Source organism: Parus major, chromosome 1A (genome assembly GCF_001522545.3).
Source record: "Parus major isolate Abel chromosome 1A, Parus_major1.1, whole genome shotgun sequence".
NCBI lineage: Eukaryota > Metazoa > Chordata > Aves > Passeriformes > Paridae > Parus > Parus major.
In genome coordinates this window covers 44,633,187-44,657,025 of record NC_031773.1, presented here as the reverse complement: position 1 = coordinate 44,657,025, position 23,839 = coordinate 44,633,187, and the positions used below count along the sequence as shown (strand labels likewise).

General features: G+C 35.3%; 1 protein-coding gene across 6 annotated transcripts in view; it reads left to right on the top strand.

Annotated features, from left to right (window-relative positions):
- Positions 1-23,839, top strand: part of ANKS1B (ankyrin repeat and sterile alpha motif domain containing 1B) — a 409,682-nt gene that overhangs the window by 84,913 nt on the left and 300,930 nt on the right. For all 6 annotated transcript variants that reach the window (XM_015627528.3, XM_015627530.3, XM_015627525.3 and 3 more), the window contains one exon: positions 14,302-14,442. In XM_015627528.3, the coding sequence (XP_015483014.1) occupies positions 14,302-14,442 (141 nt within the window). The remainder of the gene's footprint in view (positions 1-14,301; positions 14,443-23,839) is intronic.

Sequence of the window (23,839 nt, the reverse complement as noted above, 5' to 3'; positions counted from 1 at the left end):
CTTAAGATGCCCCTAATTTATTTGTTTTTAAGCTGAAGATAGTAAAACCGTGTAGTAACTGCACTACTGTGGGATTTCACAGAAGTGGCAGCAGCATATCTGTTTAAATTTAATGTGGTTATATAATATATTATAAAGGCTGACAGCAGTAATTTAAATTTAAACATGAGGAAAGGTTCTGTGTAGTCTCAGGGAAAAGATTTGGATTTCATCACAGGCATATAAATGTCAGTTTCTGCTTAATTCTGTCATCCAGATTGGGAAGTTGATACTTGTGCATGTTGAGAGAGTGGAAAAAATATACTTAAAAATATAATAACATTGCTGAAAACAGTGATGATACATATTCAAAGGTACAATTTTTACTCTTGTGTCAGAGTATTAAGAAGATGACTCTATATAACAGCAATAAAACTATAATAGTATCTGGTTTATAACTAAGGAGAGATTCAAAAGCATAGAATTATGTTGTTTTGAAAGAAGTTGACTAAGAGAATATATTAGGGTGGATAAAATTTATGCATGGTTTTTCAGAAGTCAGTTATTCTGATTAATTTTTTTCTCAAAGAAAGAGAAGGTTTGTTTTTTTTCATAAAAAGTGCACAATTTCTTTTTTATTTCAAAAATTAATAATCCCTAGAACTTGTTGAAGAATATTGAAGTAAACTATTTAGTAGCATTATTCAAAAATACTCTTTTGGTTTTTACTTTTAATATAACATTTAAATAAATAATGGCTGGATTGAAATATAATAGCTAAGAATGACTAAATATGCTCGAGTAAAATAATTGCTTTCTTGAGCCTTTAAAAACACTGCACACTTGCATGCATGCATTATTGAGAGAGTGATACAAAATTTCACAGAACAATGATGATGAGCAAGCCAGAAGTATATACAATGGATTACTAATGAGGATACATTAAAAACACATTCCAGAACAATTTTGGTTTCTTATTCATTAGGGAATATTAAGATAATCAGGCCTGATTGTATGGGGGCTTCAAAGACAGAAACAGATAAATTTTAAATTATTTAATATAGTAACATTTGCTGAATTTGATAATAAAGCTTCAATGTATTTTGCAGGTATTTATGATGTATTAAAAAAAGGAAGAGAATTGTATTGAAAGACAGTTTGGAAGATTGTTGCTTTACTGAATTCCCTTTTTGTAAGAGTATAAATATAAATTTTTATATATAAGTATATGTAAATTATATATATAAGTGTATGTAAATTATATATATAAGTATAAATTATATAATTTAGGTATTGCCAAATTTTGGTGTTTCAAGAATTTTGTATTAAGTTGCTCTTTCACCCAGTTCAGTTATAAATCCTATTTTGCAGCATATACTGACTCTTTTCTCTATGTGAAGTAAACGTATCTCTCCCAGGATATGTAAACATAATTTTTTGAGATTCCCTTGTTGGAAAGGTCTACCCACTCTCTGAAGATAAGATTATATAACTTCAAAAATGTATTTTTAAAAGCTACCACCCAACTAAAAACCATCTGCTACTCCCAATTTCTAGTGCACACAGTAGTATTTCCCACTGGGAACTGTTGTTGCTGCTAATTTTTTTCATTAGATAATTATAATGGGACATCCAATACTAAACACTTGGTCAGCATGGAATGATATACTTTCCATGAACTCCTTTACAGAATTATTTCTAAATTCTATTTAAATATGAGCTGGTGATTACAAAGAAGCAGAGGGAAACCAACTCAATACAAATTTTGCCCCCTCTTTTAGGCTACCTAGTGAAGGGGAGTTCAGACATTCTAAATGTATCCTTTCCTAACCTGTGTTCTGTAGCTATTAAAAAACATGATATTCTCTATCTGTAAGTCAGGCTGTGCTGTACACAGTGTTGTAAAAATGTATGTTAGGGGGGTCCTAATAGCAGCTACGTGGAACTCTATGCAGAATAATTTGCCTGGCATCATGCTTCACAGCTGACTAAATTAGCCTGCAGCTCCCTGCTGCTGTGATTTGGGGTAGAAGGATTGCTAGACAATCCTCCAGCAAGCTGCACAGACCAAGCCTGTGAGAAAGCCAGTTCATCTTAAAGAATATAAAATCTCAAAACATGACAACGCTTAGTGTGATTTAAAGTACACGGAGTTAAATATAACTAGGGAAAGGTTGGCCAAACCACCAGTTCTAATCTGCATTAAAAAGTACCTACTCTTTTTTCCACTAGAATGATTTTCTGGAATATTTAAGCAGTCTGTGCAATTATGTGTGTGCAGCAAATTCCTTGGCTATCAGGTACTAGCAGGAAAATAGCTTACAGACAAATGTATCTCTCTGCATGCTGTTACGTGTTTAGCTTGCAGTGGTGAAGCCTAAAGTTATCTAATCCTTTTTCTCCAGTCTGTCACATTGTTTACCACCGTGACCCTGTATTGCTGTTTTGCAGATTGTGTGCTCTAGACACAGGAATTGTCTTTTATTGGCTGAGTATGTGCTTCTTATATGTTAAAATCTGACAGAGTAGAAAAGAATGAATGCTTTGTGCACACCCTCCATAATTTGCAATGCTTCAGGCTTGTTCTTTCTTAAAGCTTTCTTTTTCCTGACTAAGTAATCTTAGCATTTTCAAGTTTATTTTGTATGTAAGTCTTTCCATACAGCCAAGCACTTTGACTTGCCCTTCTGTGGACCCTTTCATCTCAGCTGAATCTTTTACATAAGGATCTTGGATATGGGTTTAGAATTTTTTCCATATAAAGTAATTATAATACAAGCTTTTCAGATCAAAGAGCTTGTTTGTCTTTATGGTTATAAAGCTGTGTGTAAATTTGGGGTGCTCTGGCAATGATGAGTTAAAATTTGTCTACTCAAAAATTCTGTTTGACAGCTAGGTTTTATTAAATTGACTACAGTAGATTTTATTTTTACAAGGACAATTTTAATTCAATACTGAGCACATATGTAATTTGAAGAGTCATCTCTGTTTTATTACACTTATATGAGCACCAAAGATATCTACTAATCTCAATAGGATTAGCCAAGATCTGGGGACTTTATCAGAACTGGTCTTGAAATCATCTTCCCAATATGAAATATATTTACTTTCATTAAGTATCTTTTTTTAGATGCTGCTCAATGCTTTAGAGAACCCTTTTTCTCATCCATGTTTCATGATTTCTTTTTAACATCCCTGAGCTGCCTGTGCCATTGTGCCACTGTTGCCAGTGCTGCATAGCAGAACCTGTCTCTTCCATTTTTTTTTGATACTCTCAGGGTCCATCATCCTGGAGTATTCAGTAGTGTACAACACGATGCCCATTTTTAAGCTGCAGTCTCCAGATTCATTTGGGACCTTCCAAGAGAGTTTCAGTCACTTCTAGAGGACAGAAGGAGAAGATAATACCAGGAGATTTTCACCCAGACTTTTTTAATGTTAACATCAACTGTCTCTTTGTAATATTATTATAAAACCAAATCATCAGGAAGACTAAGTTATTGGTCACCAAAGGTGCTTCCCTCAAGCCCTTACCTTCCTTAGAAGTCTGTCAAAAAAAATTCAGTCATGGACTGCTACCCTCCATTTCCCTTGGGTTTCCCCTCCCCTCAAACTGTTCTCAGTCAGAATCATATTTCCAGATTCTCCTTCAAAGAGAACAAAAAGTTCTTTTCGTCTTCCGTGGTTCTCTCAAAATGCTTTTCCTGCCTATGTGATTTAGAGCATCACCAGTAGGAGTGCTGATACTCCAAAGATATATTGGCTTATCACATTTGAGCAGTAGAGTATGGAACAATGTACGTGGTCTAGAAGGAATTTGGAAGACTCTGCCATGATTTTGGTACAATCAGATTTTAATTTCTGAAAATATATTTTTTGCTGTCTGGAAAAACTGCTTTTGGTAGAATATAAGAATGAGCTTAGATATGTAGAAGATTTGTTTTTTACAGTTGTATGTAGATATTTACCTGAGGGAAAAGATAATTGAGTTAATAAGGAAAGAAGGAGAATCTATCTTGAAATCTAAACAAAAACCACGTTGTTTTAGAATGTTTTAGCTTTTGATGTTTCTGCACTTTAAAAGATGGAAATTTCTGTAATATTTTAGAACTCTTATCACTGTTGTCAGCAGTGATAAGGGACCAGTGCAAGTTTGATTTTTCTTTATAATACATAGTGACCTAAGAATAAATGAATGGTATACCTACAGATCAAGTTACAAACAGTAGAGGGGGAAAAAATATTAAATGTTTTTGTATATACCTAAAATCAACACTGATTTAATGTCTATTCCATTAATGTAAGAACAAAGTCATTAAGCTTGGAACTTGCAGTGTAGCCTGATGATCATCTGACAGGAAGTGCATGAGAAAAATAAGAACCATATGGGTATGTCTCAGTTGTTTTCTCTAGTGAGTAGGACAGCATCATCTTATCCCAGTGGTATAAGCAGGAGATGGAGCCTGCTAATCCATCAGAGCTATCTGAACTTCTACAAGACCCAGTAAGGGTTGGAGATTAAATCTATGGTTTCACTATATTTTATTCAATGTTTCTTTTTTGAAGTTGACTAAGAAGGTACTTTCTTAGAAGCAGCAGTCTCACTTTCCTTCCTTTGCTTCTTAAAAAGAGATATACAAATAATGCTAATGGTAAATAGTGTGCCATATTTCACAGGGCAAAATGAACACCCACGATAAGCTAATACAAAATAATGCTTTGTTTGAAAATTGTTCAGTAGCTGGAACTAGAGCATTGGGCAGTTTGTTTGGACTACTTGTTTAATTCTATTTTTATTCTATCCTAATTTGCAACAAGGCATATATAATAAATTCAGTGTTTTTCTCCTTAAGTCTTTAAATAGTTGACCACTCATAGCATAGGGTTTCATTGTATTCTGTTGACAGATTTTTCCAGCCTCCATTAATAAGCTTGGCAAGTACAAAATTAATAGAAAAATATACTGGACCAGATCCTGTACCTCTATGAAATATAGTGTCTCACAGAATTCAGTTAAGGGCAAGCACCCAATTATTTACTATACATTAGAAATGTTTGCCCAGGGACATCAAGAATGTGCTAGAAATGCACCCCCTTAGCTTTTTTGTGACTTTAATATATACTGGAATCCTTGCCTGAGTTCAGTGGTATAAATTTTTGAACTGAGACTAGAATCAGAAACCAGATTTATTTGATGCGTTGTGTCACATGATGAACGTGTTGGTCCTTACACCAGTTTCTTTATCTTTCCAGAGAAATGTGAGGGTTGAATGACTTACACAATTTTTGAGTATCTATTTTCATTTCTCTTCTCTTGGCATCTATCCTTCCTAAACTTACCACGAGTTTCAGTTTTCATGAGGGAAAATATCAGAAGAGGTTATTTGCTTCAGTAATTATTTGAGATCAAGCAATTTGCATTAATACTACCACTATTATTTTTGTTCATATTGGTGCTCTGCGTAATATCTCTGAAATATGGGCTGTTCACAATCTGCAAAGAAGCACTCTCAATACTGCTTCTCAAACAGACAAAAATCGTATTAAAATATAATTACTTTTTTTATTGCTATGCTGGTTTTTCTTTCAATTATTAATAGTTTCTTACTTATGGATATTGGAATATTTATTGCCTTGCCTTTGTCTCTGTCAGTGGTGTTTCCTGTAAGAAACTGAAATCATTTTAACAGATCATGATCACTTATTTAGTCATTGATACCTCCTAAGAAGTGTAGTGCTTTACAGGAGTTACAGATAAAAGCAGGTTACTGACTGACTTGTTTATCTATATTTTATAGGAGCCTAATGACATTACATTGTGACTCGCTGGAGAAAGAATTTAAATATTAAGTCTTCAGATACCTAAGAATGTGTCTGGAAAAGAACATAAAGGTGTGCTTGTATTGTGCTGGATCTGAATGTGAGGTGTTGAATCTAACACAGGCAAAAAGAACAGTACCAATGAGCTAGCATGGGAAAAGCACCCCTTGTCCTACATCTTCTGGCAGTAGGGGTTATTGAGATGACTGCAGTGACATCACTGGTTTAATTATATAAGTCAGGAAAAAGCAGCAACTTGCAGTATGTGAACTTCACACTGGCAGATTTTCCTACCAGCCATAGCAAAGACTTTGCCTTTCTAGTGAAGATGATTTTGAATGCAGCTTCCACGTGCCATGTAAATCAGGCTGCATTGAGAGTTGTTCTTCAGTTGATAGTATTCTGCATCTCTGATGGGATGGGTGTGTGTGTGATCCTTTTCAGCACCTCTAGAGGAGTCTGAGTCATTGCTTGCACTTCTGAGAACAAAAGGTAGATTACTCTTTGACTGATCTTTTCCAGTTAGGCCTTCCACTTCTATAGCCTGCTAAGACATTTCAGCTGTCAGCTGTTCTACTGTGTTGTGTTTACATTCTGTTTAGCACTTGGCTGCCAATATGGCAAACCACTAGTAATTTGTTACTTCTGGATCTGTAAATCATCTAGCAAAAACGTTTTTAAAAGCTCTTTTGATTAGCTCTCAACCAGCATTCATCTTCAGATTACGAACTCAGTACTGCATATAGTTCTTCTTTAGATGGGCTTTGTCTATTCAGGTATGATTTTCTTTTATGTCCTTTATTAAGCCAACAGCAGCTTAATGGAATAATAACTGCATTTTCATTAACACATATCTACTGAGAAATATGTGTGCTAAATAAAAAACTGTGCACTGGAGGAGTAATAAAGTGGTGACTTCTGCCTACTCTCTTACCACCTGATTTTTTCCCCTAATTTAATTTCCCTTCCTTCTGCTCTATATCATGACAAATAATGTATTTTCTATAAGTTTCATCATACTGCCGCCCACTTACCCACCCTCTCTTTCACAATTTTAAAAATGGAAAAATGCATGGTTTACAGCTGATTTTCATGGCAATTATATAGTGGAGTTTTTCAAATGTTACATGATATCATTGAGATGGTATAGGGCTGTTACAGGGATGTCTCTGTAGCTATTCTACAAGAAATATCTTCTCTGAGACATTTAAAGCCAAAAATGGTGGTCATTACTTTTAATTATGATTTTTTTCCTTTATGCAAGGGCAAATAGTCTGTAGCCTTTAATTCTATTTAATATTTTTAAAATTATTAACACTTGATTTTGCTTTTCTGTGGGCTCCTATGCCCTTCAGTATCAGTTTTTTCTTTTTCATCTGGTACATGAGTTTTTCAGTGAGTCACATTTTGGAGTGAGTCATGTGCATATTGATTCTGGGAGACGCATAAGTCTGTCATTAACATGAGAAATTCCATGAACTTAATTGGAGCTGTTCCTGTGGTTAAATTTCAAGACTCAAAAAAAAGTTACCAAATTCCTTCCCTTTTTGCACAGCCCATATTTGTGTATACCCTTCCTACATACTGACATAGGTCAAACCTACCTTGACTGTGGGATGGAAAGGCATTCCTAGAAACGCATTCCTGTAGCAGAGTGTCCTTGCTGTCTCTATGACTTCCTGGGTGAATTCTGTTTTAGGGCTTTATGCTTCATGTGTTCTTTCTCATGTAGGAGTCTAGAAATGCACTTGAAGTGCTTTGATATTAAACATTTGAAATTAAGTGTGCAAATAGTCTGATTTATTAGTATTAGATACATGCTGAGAGTTGGACAAGTAGTTAAAACACAGGTTCACTCTATTTTAGCTAATGTTAAGAAAGGGAAATTAATTTGGCAATTCAGTCCTGTCCCAAACACATATATTAGAGTGGAGTAAGTTATGGAAGTGCCTGTGTTTTGATACATTATAGAGAAGTAGCTTAATCCATAGATTAAACAAATATATTAAATCAGAGATTCAAAGAACACACTGAGTTGGAAAGGACCCACAATGGTCATCGCGTCCAGCTCGTGGCCTGCACAGCAGCATCCCCCAGAGTCACACCCTGTGCCTGAGAGCATTGTCCAGACGCTCCCCGAGCTCTGTCAGGCTGGTGCTTTGACCACTGCCCTGGGGAGCCTGTTCAGTGCCCAAACACCCTCTGGGGGAAGAACCTGTTTCTAATACCCAACCTAAACCTCTCCTGACACAACTTCAGGCCATTCCCTTGTGTCCTGTAACACTGATCTGTTCTTGAGAGAATAGATCACTTATTAGGTTTTTAAATCCTAGAACTTTTGTTTTATCAATGGTTGCATCCTTCTATGAGAGTAATGCAAAGATTCAGAATCATCTTAATATTCATTATTTATGCTACATGCAAGGATGAGTAAAAAATTTCAAATGTATTGCTCTACTTTCAATACATGTCCAGATGTACTCATTTTATAATCTCATTTTTACTTAAAATTTTGACCTAATTCAGTATGCATTGTACTTGCCATTTGTTTCCAAGATGCATTTCCTGTATAATGTCAGATCCTGCTCTGGAGACAGAGTGATTAGTTTTGGGGTGCTCATCAGGATAGGTGTCACTAGCACTTGCCCACTCAGGGGCAGCAACTACACTGTAGTTTTCCTCATGTATGTGGATTAATCACCTTTGCCTAAAGTTAATACATTTTGTGTTTGCTAAATGCAGCCATTTGACTTGACTCTACTGACTTTGACTTACAGGAATTTCTTCTCAGAATCAGAAGTCACTGTGATCTTGAGTTCAAAGGGTGTGACTGCTTCAGATGTGGTATTCCTTTTAGAGCCCCAGTCAGAAGATACTGTCACATGCAGCTGGGCTGATGTACAGTGGTGTAGAGACCGTCCCACATCTGGGAATGCTAGAGCTGGGATTTGCAGGGTCAAAATAGTCACAGAATCTCTCAAGATGATTCCTGATGTAGCCCAGCATTTGTGCAAACTCACCTCCTTCAGTTTCAGCATAGCCAGCAGATCAGGAACACAAATTTGGTGACCATCTTGGAGATGTTGAAACAACATGTCTAGCATCCCACAGGGATTAAGGCAGAGGCAGGTATAGAGTACATTTCTCCATCATTCTGCTGCTCTAAATACAAGACTATCTTTGTCTTCCTGATTTTTTTTGCAGAATGCAGGAGGTGAAGTCAAACTCTAACCAGACTCATAGTGAATGAAAGGGATGCAAACTTGGAACATATTCATGAAAGAATGACAGCAGATGTGCAGTGTAAGGTGAAAGACAAGATAATAAGGATGGAAAACAGAAGAATGTTTGTAGGGAGAAGGCCTTGGGGGATGTGGGAAAAGTGTGCCCAAGTTCTCAAAACCTTTCACCGCCTGGGAAACAGGATATATGTCATAACTGAGGCATCACCTTCTCAGGATCCTTGCTGAATCTCAGAAGGGCACATTTGGTTAGTGCAGGGATGCTGCTGTAGAAAAATAGTAACTGATTGTGTTATATATCATGCTCTAATGCTCTTTTTTTCTTCTGCATACCTCAGGCATTTTCCCCTGAGAGCAGCCTGGGCAGCAGCAGAGGGAGCACTGAGAGCACAGAACACTGTCACAGCTCTTCTGTCCCTGGCTTGACTGCTGCAGCTGCTGGGGACAGCCGTGGCAGAGATCAACCTGCTTATCCTAATTTATAGAAGAGATTCAGGAACAGTTTCCTGCTCTATTAGTTCTTAGTATAATGTCAAAATAGAATACTAGGTAACAGAACTGTAATTTTTTGCTTTTTTTTTTTTTCACAGTGTAAGGTACATGTCCTTTGAGCCAAGGGCAGTTAGAAGCACATCTCTATAGAGATGACAGAAAATACATGTTTGACCAATTATTTCTGCAGAAGAAACTTCCTACTGACCTCATTGTTTCAAACTGAGTGGCAGCATTTGGCTTATCAAATGTCTGGTTGCTTTCTGACTCCCGTAATCAGAAGGATATTGCCTTCTGGATTTCATCTTTGCTGCTCCATTTAAAAATATTTTCTTACAAAGATAAATGATAAGTTAATGATCGTGTCTCCAGAGTTATGATGCAATAGCAAATGGTAAATGTCCTGTTATTTTGTACCTTTAAGAGTTTGCTAATGCTGTTTTGCTCTAGCAGATACTGTTTGAAAGGGTATGTGAAATACTTCTGCAAATGGATGATATTATAAAAAAAACAGATACAAGAAGGAAAGGTTTTGATTTGTGGTTTTAGGTTTTGCTGGACTAGTACAGGAAAGTCTCTTATGAATTCTGAAACAAGGGAATTGAGTCCTATTTTTCCTAGCAGTGGCTGCTTACAAATGTCAAGGCAGAAAGCAGACCAGTCTTCACTAAAAACTGAGAAAAAAAGGGACTGAAAGGAAATGTCTTGTATCATTTACTGTATTCCTTGAAAAACACTTGTCTAGGTAATAATACTTTAGATAGGAAATAGTTAACATCTATTAAAAGGAAGGCCATATATGAAGGTATTTATGTATTTTTTATACATGGTGTACAGCTGCTGAGCTGTAAACTTGGTAACTGTAAGTAATAGTTAAGATTAAGGCTGCTCTCACCTCCTCTTGTTGTTGACTTAAGAGTAGAACAGACTTTCTCTGCTTTTTTTGTCTGTAGTCATCATTCTCTCTGCTGATAAATATTCCTCTCTTAGATCAGGATGGAAGTTCCAAGTTATTGTGATAGACAATCTGATACACATACATGTTTTGGAGAATCAACAGCATCTTTATAAAGTGTCCTTTAATCTAAAGTAGCCTAGTGTGCAGATTTTACCTTTTATGTAGATGGAGACATGAAGAGGAAGGCTTCCATACCTAAATTTGGAAGATGTGATTTAAATACACATTAAGGGTGAAAATCAGAGGTGATGTGATAGGCTCAGTAGTGTCTGAAGAGTATTTGCCACTAATTGTAGTGGTCCGGTGTTCTTATACTAGATCTTACTACTCTCTCACTGCTGTATCATTATTATTCTCTCTTTACACAGAGAAGTTACTTTGTTAGTCTCTTACTACTGCAAGAAATGTCCAATACATGATTCAGTGTTCCAGTAAAAAACAGAACTTTTAATAAGTCTTTAATTCTCTATTAATATCTTGTGATTTCTCTACAAAATTTTCCTTTTGCGTATCATATCTAATATTACATAAGGTTTCCTGTTCTGTTTGACAATATATGTTGCTTGTGCCTCTTCTGACTTAGGCAGAAGTTCCCTTACTGGAGCTTAGTATTGCAGTTTACATCAACTTTGCCATTTCACAATGTCTAATTCAATTAATTGAGTAACTGTGATTTTCATGGCATTTTAAAACTATATTTGTTTGGGTGGTTTTAACTCAAAACAGGCATAAATAAGAGGTTCTAAATTGTGCCTGTGTTTCTTTACTTGACAGAAATATCTTCTACTCTATTTATTTATTTATTTTCTGAGAAATGGGCATAAATAACTTTGGTTTTACTAAAACTCTCCCTACAGGGCTATATCAAGGCTTCCCAGTAGCACACACAGAATTAGATTTTCACGTTCAAAGGATCTCTAAGGAGGCAAAATTAAATTACACAACAGAACAGGAAAAATTAGGGAGTTCTGGGAAAGGAATGAAGGCTGTGAGAGAGTAACAGGAAATTGTGCTCTAGGTTTGGAGTCTTATGGGTTTGTGTGACAGTCTGAGCTCTGTGAATTGATTGTAGATTTTTCTGTACCTCATCTGCCTCTGCCAGACACATCCTTCTTCCCAGGATATGCAACCCCAGACTACCAAATTTGGGGTACTTGTGACCCCTTTTTCTCATGCAGCTATTAAGTCCTTCCTTCATCTTTACAAATGGAGCTCTCTTTCCCTGCAGTAATTCCCACATATCTCTCCCATTGCCTGGGAAGAACTGGGCTTCTGTCAAGCAGGGGTGGGTGAGAAAGGTGATGGCAACAAGTGTTTCTTCACCTTCCAAGTAGACTTTTCCTAATGGTTCTTTTTTAGTGCTTTATTGGTGTCAGAAATCTGGGCAAGTATAAAAAGAGCCATCCCTGCTCTGCAGTAGTCTGTGAATTAGTGTGTATTATGTTCATACCTGCATTGTCTAGTTGCATGAGAGTGCCAGTTTGTTCCAGTCATGTGTCTAATGAACTCTGGCATTGACTGATCCTTTTTTGAATGATCAGGAGATCTGGCTATATACTTTCCACTTCCTCTCATTCATATTGACATTAAATTCCTGTGATTCATACTCTATCTTAGGCTATTTATATAAAATACATTTAGCAGAAATACACAACTGTCATTCTGCTTGTGTATTTGTTTTTACCGTTCAATAATTGTTTGGCATGGCTTTTTTTCACTCTGTACCTGTAATAGCTAAATACTCACATGCTCCCCCTTCATTACCTCTATTGTAATTAATCTTCCTTTAGTTGTGTTGAATATTTCTCGTTTATATTATGTGTGATTTTTACCTTTACCAGGTGCACTGACATTTTTATATGACTTTGGTCTTCATTCACTTCCATTGGCTTGTAAGATCACAGCTAATGTGTATTACCTGTGTTACTGTGCTGAGCACTGCTGCAGTTTTTGGCTTTGTTCTCTAGGGGGCAAGAAGTGCTTTATTCTCTGGTACAGCAATTCTGAGATTTAAGATACAAGTGTAGGGCAGCTACCATAAGAAGATGGTATTATAAATAGAGGGGAAAGACCTCTGGTCTGCTTCCTTTGTCTATGCAAATACCTAGCAATAATAGTCTTTCATGACCTACACTATGCAGAATTAACCCAATCTTTTTAATAATCACTATGAGAATATTGGTTGCTATGGCAACATATTCTGTGGTACTACTAGAGTGTCAAAATAACCTAATGAAATACCGTACTAAGAATGTTTTAGAAATTGACTTCTAAAATAAAAAGTAAATAAATCCACCTAACTTTGCAAGATATGGCCAGATCCATGAAGTCTGCAACAAGGGAACAACCATTTCCTAACCAAGGGGAAGCAGAATAGTGGAGTGGGATATACTGTGGTTCTAATCCTTGATGCATGACTTGAGATAGAATTTAGAAATATTTTCCCTGCTTAAATTAATGGTTTACTAACAAATTTTGTGTTAAGAAGTTAGCACAAGAGTCAAGAGTTAAATGGTCCTCAGATACTACACAATTTGAGTTAGTGCCTGTTTTGTGGTGCTTGTGCTTCTTCTACAGCTTCTATCAGCTTGTGTTTATCTTTAGAGCTGCTGCTGTTTCTCTACTTCTTTCCCCCCCTACCTTTCTTTCACTTTTCTATTCCCTTCCATGCAACAAACTCCATGCATTTCTTTAGTCTATTGGCTAAAATAATCTGCAGTTAAGTGTTGAGGCTTTTCAGATGATTTTTACATGGAGCCCATTGCAGTGCTTTAATGTTACCATCAGATTGATAGCTGTGGTCAGCCATTGCCTCAAACAGTGCTGTTCTGGTCAAGCAAAAATCCAGCCACTTCTGAAAGAAGCATTCCTAAAGACAACATTTAGTATCTGAGTATCAGGCAAGCTGCTCAAGCAAATTTGAAACAGGCTGGAACACCTATTCCATATACCAATTTAAATAGGGACAAAGAATTAAGGTGTAAAAATTACTTTTTTTTTTTTTTGGTAACAATTTGTATTGGAATGAGATTTTAAAATTCATTCATTACTGGGTTAACTTTCCTCCTTCTTCTCCCAAAATTAATAAAAGTTGCCACTGCAATTCAGTTGGCATGGACTATTCTGTGTAGCAAAATAGCATAAATATGTGGGAATTGACCACTGTTCCTAGTTCTGTCTGTCACAGAAAATTAGGATACTGATTTTAACAAAAATCAGCATTTTTCCCTTATTGCTCAGATCAATGTGTAAGCCACGGTGTTCATAAGTCAATGACTATTCCTGATACTTTTCATCCCTTCCAGACTATAAAACAAAATAATACAGGTTTAAATACATCTTTTGCCTACAAAATAAGGTAACACATTTATTGCTGAGAAATATAATGCAAAAACTGAAACCTCATATTTTGATTGATTTAGTATTTTTTGTCTGCAAAAACCTTGGACCCATCCAGGCAAATGTTAGTTTTTATTCTTTGTGGAATATCCTAAACTTAATGATACAGCAAATTTTAAAGTGAAGTGAAGTAGAAATTGTCAATTTCTTGATAATAAAGACAATAAATATTTTCAATGTGTATTAATATGTTCACTCAAGTTTAAAGTATAATTGTGGATAACTCAATATGCACCTTCCTTAGAAAGTATTATTTTCATACAGCAGTTTAACAGTTGAGTGGGTACTTTGTATTAAAATAGTTTATCTTTTAGAATTTGTGAATGGGACATTCTTAAGTCCATAAGATAAAAAAGTTTCTTTACAATATATCACTTGTTTAACTCGAAAGTATTGTTTCTTTATGCACAGAGGCCTTCTTCAATGCGTTTGTCACCAAGGGAGGAAGAAGATGATGATGCAGCTGAAAATACTTGTGGACCTTCTGGCTTATGGGAGGCACTGACACCTTGTAATGGATGCAGGAACCTCGGGTTTCCCATGCTTGCACAGGTATGTGATTTCCTTTTCATCACAAAACTTAGTAACTATGGAAAAGCTGCTGAATCTCTGCCTTAGCCCTTAGAGTTATTTAAAGTCTTGCCTGATTCCCGTCAAAATTGCTACTTTCACTCTTCATTTGAATGTCAAAAGCTGGTTCCAAAATTAAATGTTGAGATTTGGTCATCCTGCTATAATACTTACTGATATCAGTTTAATATAGAGAATGATGTTTACTACCCCTGCTCAAGATAGATGCTGTGCTAGATAGCTTTCTTTTCCATCTGGAAAGAAATTTTGAAGTCACATAGTTTCCTTTGGGATAAGTACTCTATTTTTGACCAGCTACTAATTAATAAAATGACATCTCAGCTACTTTCTTTATAGAATTAATTGAGGACATCATGCATAACTCAACTGATGTAAGAATATAGCCTAAGACTTCTCATTGAAGATTATGTAATTTAAAGAAAAAAATCCCCAAATGTTTTCAAATGCTCATCATAATACAGAAGAGAATAAATAGAAGTGGGTAATATATTTGGGTCTAAGTCCCAGCAACTCTCAGAGCAGATCAGTCTGCAGTATCTACCAAAGCATTCCAGCAGCTGTGTCCTGAACAAGTGATATTATATTGCTACAGAACAGGATGATGCTTATTGCTGCTTCTGGGTCTCCCTTGTTCTCTCCCCCCACTATAAATTAGCTCTCTCGTTTCTGTAACATTTTTCCTGCACTTTTTGTTTTGTAGCATTGAATGAAGACCTGCCAAATTTCTGTTTAGAAGTGTCTGTTTTTTTTCAGTTGCATCCTTACTTGGCACTGCATTTAAATAGCTCTGTCAGATTCTTGTGTACCACACTGGAATTACATATCCTGTCTCACCACACTTCATACACTGTTGCTTTCATACCGTGACTGTACGTTTTATTCCCCTTAAGTCTCACGGGACTTGCACCTGTTAGAAGTCAATGCTGAAGCCTTCCCTGCAGTCAATGGAAACAGGATATGGCCACTCATGTACTTGAATAACAATGAGCACTGCCCTGTCTCTTGATAAAGAGCCTTTATATTCCTTTCCCCTTTCAGTAGCTGTTTCCTACTTCATACTATCCATCATTTTAGACATTTGGCAAAATGCAGAGCTGTTGGAATTATCCTGATTTACAATAGGAGCACTATAGTTACTAATTCCTCATTTTTAAGCATTTGTTTCAAAACATATTTCTTAAATGGAACTTTTCTTGTTTAAATATCACACATGGTTTAATTATTCTTAAACTTTCCTATGATGAACATACATGCCATTTTTATTTCCTAATTTTAGAAAATATTTTTGTTTTCCTTGTTTCTTTTTTATGTAAAGTATACGTAAAGGGTGCTATAAAATTGAGGGATGCCTTTGAAAAGTGGAATCAAGTGTGGTTGATTGGTATGTCTTTCCTATTTACAAAGAGAGATTCATTTCAACTGTGATGTACGTTTTAAGATAGTGATTCCTGAATTAGTTTTATTCACTGTACTTAAATTTGAAGCTCAGACTTATGATATCACATACTTTCTGGTCTGAGAACAATAAGATTTTTAATTATTAGTACAAAAAAGAGTATGTTTCTTATTCTTTCATTTATGATATGACAGATTGCCTTTCTAGATTGTTTCTATCCATAAAAAATTATGACAGAGATCGTTTTGGTCTTTTGTTGATTTCTTTTTATGGGAGAAAGAAAAGAAAGTAGGTAGTGAAAAATCTCCAAACTAAAAACCAGTGACTTTGGTTTTTACAAACTGTTGCCATCAAAGCATGCAGTTTTTCAAGCTGTTAGCTAATCTGTTGGATCTTCCACATTTACTTCAGAATACAGCAGAGAACATCTTGTTCTAAAGGCTTCAAAACACAAAGTATATATGTAAGTTTCTGGATTAAGAACAGCATCTGGAATCTAACAAATTATATATTATGTGCAACAGCATGTTTTAGGTAAAAGTACAAAAATATGTTTCTGATACTCATGTCAGTGCACAAAAGTATCAGAAAGTGCAGATTTCATCATGAAAAAATAGTGAGATAAGGGTATTTGACATGGTGTCTTAAAATTCATACTCTCCTAAAGGTCCAAAAATAGGGAAAAGGGTCTATCAATTACTCTTTAACACAAACTAGTTCATTTTTACACTTCTCCTTTGTTTAAAAATAGATTTTACAATCATATAAATATATTGTGCTTCCACATCAAAGGTGAACAAACATAAAGATTGATTCTTGCTTTATATACACAGTCAGAGGCACAATGATAACATGAAATTGAGTTTTAGGTGAGATTATGACAATGTCCATCTGTGACCTAGTGAGCTAACAGTTTTCAATATGCCAAAGGAGAGGGCAGTAATTGCCTTGACAAGCTTGGTTTCTTTTCTGCAGATAGAGAAAAAAGCTTGTCTGGAGGTACTTCTAGCATGCAGCATGTCATTGCTGTCTCTACTCTGCTAGCAAGTGTCGTTTGGGAAAGGGCTATTATAGAAAGTTCTCTGTAAAATGTTATATCATTTAAAACCTTGCATAGCGGTAATACAGCTATTCTCAGAACAAGCAACTCTCTTTTACAGTCTCAGAAGTGGTGAAGTGCTAGAAGAACTTTATGGAAAAATCTTTGTGCTGTGTAAGAATTTCAGGGGTTTAAAGTAAGCAGCTGGATTTTTGGAGATTGAAATTTAGACACGTCTTCTTAAATTAGCAGAGTGTATTCCATTTGTAGGTTATGATTTAGGGTTAATTTGGGGCTGTTGCCTTGTTCTGGAGTTAATCTTTGGTTTAGGGCAGAAATTCAGTACCCACATACATATTCACATTTCCTGGAGAATAAAGCAGCATCATCTAAATGCATACAATTCTATTTTCTTTTTCATGGATAGCATACCTTGAATATTTCTCTGCTAAGGGGCAAACAGGGCCTGATGTACAGAGGTAAATAGAGGGCGATCTGCAATGTCAGAGTGATGAGTGCTGCAGAATCCTATATGATCCCTCCAGTATTATCAGTTTAAAGCAAGCAGTTCACACATCTTATTATGACAGCCATACCAGCATATTTTTCTTATTATGATATAAAGTAATTTTGAGATAAGACCTGTTTAGCTCTGTCCCATTTAGGGTGCTGCTGGGTCAGCTTGGCTGGACTGTGTCTTGAATTGTGTTGTATGTATAACTTAAAAATCCTGACAGTTATTCCACGTGTTTGACATCATGACAGCCAGGAACACCTCATTTGTCTAACTGTTATGAAATGAAAATGATGTCTGTAAAGAGAGCAGTGCAGTTGCTATGGAAAAATTGAACTTTGATTCAAAAGCCCTAAGTATAATTCTTCATGTTTCCAGTTGCTGGGAAGCATGGCTCTTCTCAAAAATATATGGAAAGTTTACATAAATATTTAAATGCTATGTTTCTAGCTTAGTGTCAAATTTTCATCTCTTAAGAGGGAATGAACTTCTGGGAGACCTTGACATTTTCCTGTAAGACTAATGAATATTCTGCTTATATAACTCTAGGATTCCTAGAGGTAGGAACTCCAGCAACTTTATTGTGGGTTCTCCTGTGGAAGAGAGACTTTCCCCCAATATGCTTTTTTATTTAGAGGGAGGGAAGAAAAAGTGGACTCCTAATTACATTTTTAGGAGATAAGAGCTGTATGTAATAGTTTCTTTATCAATATGGGCTACGGTGGGAATATTTAAAGTTTGGTGCATCTGTTAATAGGATTATGTATTTCATGTCTGCCTTCCAGAAGATCATTTTGTCTGTCTGTACTTATTTTTGTAAATTTAAAAAAGTAATTTTTAATGGGAAGAAATATTGTATACTGTTTGGATTGTAGAAGCTAGTTAAGGTTGTTCTGTAGAAAGCCCAACATTGAATATTATTATGTTGCAATTATTTTTACATTTTCAAAGTTGGCTCAGGATACATGAGAGATGAATGGGGTAATTAAGTAAGGAACTAACTCAATTTTCACGTAGAGATCTGATCTGCTCCTACAAAACCCTCTGTACTGATGCTCTCATGAGAGAGACAGTATGGCTCTGTGACGTCTTTTTCTGAAGAATTTAAATATTGGAAATTTTATTTGGCATTATTTTTTTTAATTTTAACATATTCTTTCAGTTTGAACTCCCTCCATTTTCAGTTACCTCAAAACTTTTCTTAGATTTTTAGCTTGATGTGAATGTTCGAGTAATTTTTGAACTTCTAAGATGCAAGGGAGGTAGTAGAGAAGAGGAAGTATTTCTCCTTTGTTTTTTAATAAAACACAGAAAAAAACAAAGAACGTTTTAATTGAACAATAATGACTAAAATGTTTCAGCTTGATTTTTCACTCCATTAATAACTTTACCTTTCAGTGCATTCAGTGGAAGCACATTTCAAACTAGACTGATAAAGCACATTTGGCTGATCTTAAAGTTTCTCCAAAATTAATAACAGAAAGTCTTGTGGCTTTACGTAATTTCTGTGTTACAGGGGAGGAAATCTGTCTCCTTTTTTAGTGATGATATAGACAAAGTAGAGAAAGCTTTGCCCTAAAATATACCTTAGTATGGATAGCCAGAGTTAGATTTTTATATTATCTATAATATTTTCCTATAGTTTCTAGCCTTCAGTGAAAAACATTTTTTTTTCTTCCTAATTTAGTGGATTAAATGATGAGTTTACTTAAATGGGAGTAACATAGAAAGCTCTACTATCCATAAAAAATATTTCTGTTAAACTCCTGATTTGCAGTGTTGTCTCTTTTGCAGTAAGCTTAAGTCTTATTAGTAATCTCAGGAACACACACCCACACACTGAAGCAGCTACTGAAAAGTGCAATATGTATTCTGCCTAGAAAGAACCAGCAGGTGATGATTATACCCTGCTGAACAGTGATAAAAAGTAAGTATATTGAAAAAATTGTGCCTTATTTTAGTGCTATGCTACATTTTCTGATGTGCTTTAAGGAATGAAGCTGAATATTTTATTCTTGCATATGGTATGTATTGCACATGTAGTTTCTAAATTTCCAGTGTAAATTTGCAGTTGCCCGTGTAAATTTGCAGGTGTCTTGTTGCAAGTGCAATTTTAGTGCACTAGTTGTGTAGTCTAGACACCACTACACAGGTGTGTAATATGGCCAGAGAAGTTAAAATCTGTTTATCCTTGGGTACTTTCAGAATTGACTGATCAAGCTCCTCATGGTTAAGCTCTGCTTCAATTGTAAGTTAGACTAGATGATTTCCAGAGATCTATTTCATATCATTGCTAACACCAATGTTCTGTAATTCTGTGTAAGGCTGTGGGACCTCAGATGAGCTTATTTCTTAAAAAGTTTAGGAACTGCCTCTGCAGTTTGTAAATGACTGGTTTTGAAAATTTGGCTATCCCTGTCCAGCACTGTGTAAATCTGATCACTGCTGGGATGTGTTGTCTCTTGGTGTGATCATGAAACAGCAAAATTAAATGGGATGGTAGAGAGAGAGGAGAGAGGTGTCAAACTGTACTGGAACTGTTGATGTATGCCAGAAATAAGCTGAAATATTGATGATTGTAGTGGTTTACAAGATGAAATTTAATTCCTAATAATGGCATTCAATTTCATGTAGAAATTACTGTTGAATTGAACACTGTCACATACCTAACTGAAACAAGTCACAATGGTAATCTGGGAAGATCTTACGTAGTATAACTATACTACATTTTGTTCTTTTGTGGTTTGCAGCTTAGTGGTAACCAGAAGACACACTTTCATGGGATGTTTTTGCTTTCAGTGCTGCCTCTCAAATTATGGGAGAATGGAAAAAAAGTCAATTTGAATTGCCCAGATAGGAAAGCACATGACAATTAGTTTTGTACTTGAAGGAGGTTCATGTCAAGTGTTAAAAACTTCATGTTTGATTTTCATCTGCTTCATAACAGAAATATTAGTGCAGTATATTAGTACCTGAAAATTTATGTTGAACTTCCTGGTTATTCTGACCAAATTGGGCTACTGTTCAGTATGAACATTTCCTGGGGAAAAAAGCCATCATAGCTATATTGTATTTGTTCCTACCATACTACCAGGAGGAAGAGTTTACTTCTACACAAAAGTGCTGGTGTTGAGGAATCTGGAGTTAGATATCAGTTGAGTGGTGATATCTGGACTTGGTGATTACTACATGTATCTGCTACACTGATTAGGCATGAAGTCATGCCTTGTGTCAGGTTGTATTTCTGTAAAGGGCTGTTTAAAGGATCTTGATGTTTTGGGACTTTTTTGAGCATAAAATGCTCTTTTCTATTCTGTTATGTTTTGTTTTTTAATGACGTTAAAATATATCAGAGAACCAAACTAATATTGGAACTGTGATTTTTGTTTTTTTAACTTCAGTTTTATAGTACAGAAAACCATGGCTTTGTAGAGTGAGTCTGTGAAAGTCTGTAAAATTTGTAGACCTGATTTCTTTCTGAAGAAAACAGCTGACTGACAGCTGGACTTTTAAAAACAACAACTCTGTAGTATCTAACTGTGAATCCTCTCTTGCTGTGCGAAAAGAATTGCATGCCTTGAGTTTAGTCGTGTCTGGTGGCAGCATTTCACAGAAAACCTTTAATGCTGGTATCCATTATACAGAGTCTTAAAATGAGATAGATCCTGAATCAACAAATTTATTAAATATAAGCATTAATGTGCTCAGTCCCACTTGGGTTTTCAATACAAATGGAACTTTATAAACAGATACCTTGTATTTTCACCAAAATTCAGAACTAGTCTAAGATTTACAGTTTCTCAAATCCCCAAACTGATTGTTATGATTTTTTTCACTGCTAGCAACCTGTAATTAAGAAGAACTAGTGAACTGGATGTAAAATAAAATGAAACTGAAGTTGAGAGAGGCTGTATCTGTTCCTTCAGTAAAAGCGGGAGATAGCTTTTTTTAAAAAGAAACATGTAAATACGTCTCTGGATAACCCAAATAATCCACCAGGCATTTTGCCAGTTTTTTTAGATAAAAGTTGTAAGTGTGAAGATGTTGAGGTAAATTAATAAATTGACAGTATCAAGCAAACCATATTATTTTTGGAGGTGCTATAATTTTATAGCATCCTAGTTTTTGTTTCACAATATTTTCTACTGTGAAGAGAGATAAAATTAAATCTTTAGGCAATGTTCAGTCTTGTTATATCGACCTGATTTTGAATTTAGCAAAATTAAATCTATAACTGTCAGACAATATTTTAGACAATGGTCTAAGTACTTACAAACCACTAGTTTTGTACTTGTTTAGCTTTTATGATTAGCAGATACTACATACAGGTAACAGTTCTATGTACATATGAAGCTTTTTTTAGTAAACTGTTGTAATACATATATAGGCAGGTGATTAAGTTCTCCCTTATTCAGATTGGTTTATAGAGTTAGTGTTTTTGCATTGTGAAAAATAAATATTGAGAGTAGAAAGTTCCTTCAGAAACCCATCTGGATGTTCTTGCTCCTTACATCATTAAGAAGGTGTCCACATCTCTGAAGATGTTCCACTGACTGCTGTTTACTGTTGAGCAGGGAGCCACTGTGAGCCAGCCAGTGTGAGATAGGAAGTAGAGGGATGTTTTTGATGAGATGCTTAGTTTCTGAGCAGAATTGGTGTGCAAATTAAACACCAGGGCATTTAGGGTATGCAGCTGACAAAGCAGACTTTCCTTCACTCCTTTCTACCCACTTCCAAAGTGGACAGACTGAATGTATCTTTTTCTTAATCTCTTTTGAATGCAATAATATTCTATTGTAAGGTTCATGAGCAATTTTTGTGCTGCCTCTTAAGGATAGCAATCTTTACATCTTTATCCCACAGTTATTTCTCATCAGGACTGTAAGATCAAAGAACTGTACACACTCCACAGTTTGGATTTTTAGTGGCTAGAATCTAATTTCCTGACCTAGAGAGACCCACTACCAAGGGTTTCCTGTTGTCTGGCTTTAAGTGGTTTCATGTGACATCCAGACATTCCAAGTAGCAAATTTCTTTCACTTACCAACACTGTTTTCTCATCATGAAAATATGAAAGTTTGAGTTTGCAAATTACTTGAGTGTTTTTTTAACTTTTAGCATTTACATTGCTGTTTTGAAGATGAGTCATTATTTGATGAAATATAAGAAAATAATTGAATTAGAATTTAGAGCAATAGAATCATTAGGGAAAACAGTTTTTTTGGTGAGAACTTTTTACCATCTTGGTTTTGGGAAATACTGACATAGTAGTTTGTATATGAAGGAATTAACAGCATTAACAGAAAATACCTATAATAAAAGTATTCCTTACAGCTAGTGTGACTGCAAATCTGAGGCAAGACCCCTTAATTCTTGTTAAATAGGCAGATGATTCTGTGGTAGCTCTTTCAAAACTGGAGTCTTGCAGTGACTCTATAGAACTTTTTTTAAGTCCAAATTTTACTGAAACTGTGATTTAGATTCCCTTACAGACTTTATTCACTACATTTTATTTGATCTTCACATTCTGTTTCCATTTCACAATAGCTAGGGCTGAGAATTTGCAATGAGTAAGTAGATTATCATACCACAGATATCATCATAGTAACAATTAAAGCAGTAGAGCTTTGACATAAAACAGTGGGATTACTTGTTAAAAAGCCATACAGAAGTAACATTATTATTATATATAATATATATGTGTATATATATCTATATCTATATATTTATATCTATATCTATATATATATAAATTATTAGTAGCAGAATGGTTTTCCTTCAGTAATGAGTATTGAATTAAGTAATTATGTTCACGTATTGTCCTTATATTTCCATCTTAGCTACTGAATTTCACCATGGACACATCAGCCCTCATAAAATTGCCAAGAATATAGGCAGTATGAGGAGATAGCACTGAACAGTGGAGCTTTTTGTATCCATAAAAATACAAATCCATGAATGTTATGTATGACACAAATGTATGAATGTTAGTGGGCTTTGGCACAATTTTGGCCAGGGAACAGCATCAGAGTTCATTACAGGACTACTGTTCTAAACTGTGGTGTGAAATAGAAGATTACTGTATTATTTAAGAATATAGGAGATACAGGTGCTGTCCCCTTAACTTGTGTTTACTGCTAATGTGCATATTTCCCATGTTGTCATGGAATAATTTGTTTTACTGTTTTTAAGCACCACTTATAGCTTACAGCATGAATTTACTTTCCCTCCAACTGTTTTTTACTGTTAGGCTTAATTTTCACATTGCTGAAATATCTGCAAAGTTTATTTGGTACTATTTAATTAGGAAGTATTAACTTTTACAAACTTTACATGCTGCTGGGATCTTCAAAGAACAATTTCAAACGCTTTTTCTGTTAATTTCACTTTTCTCTTCAGTTATGTAACA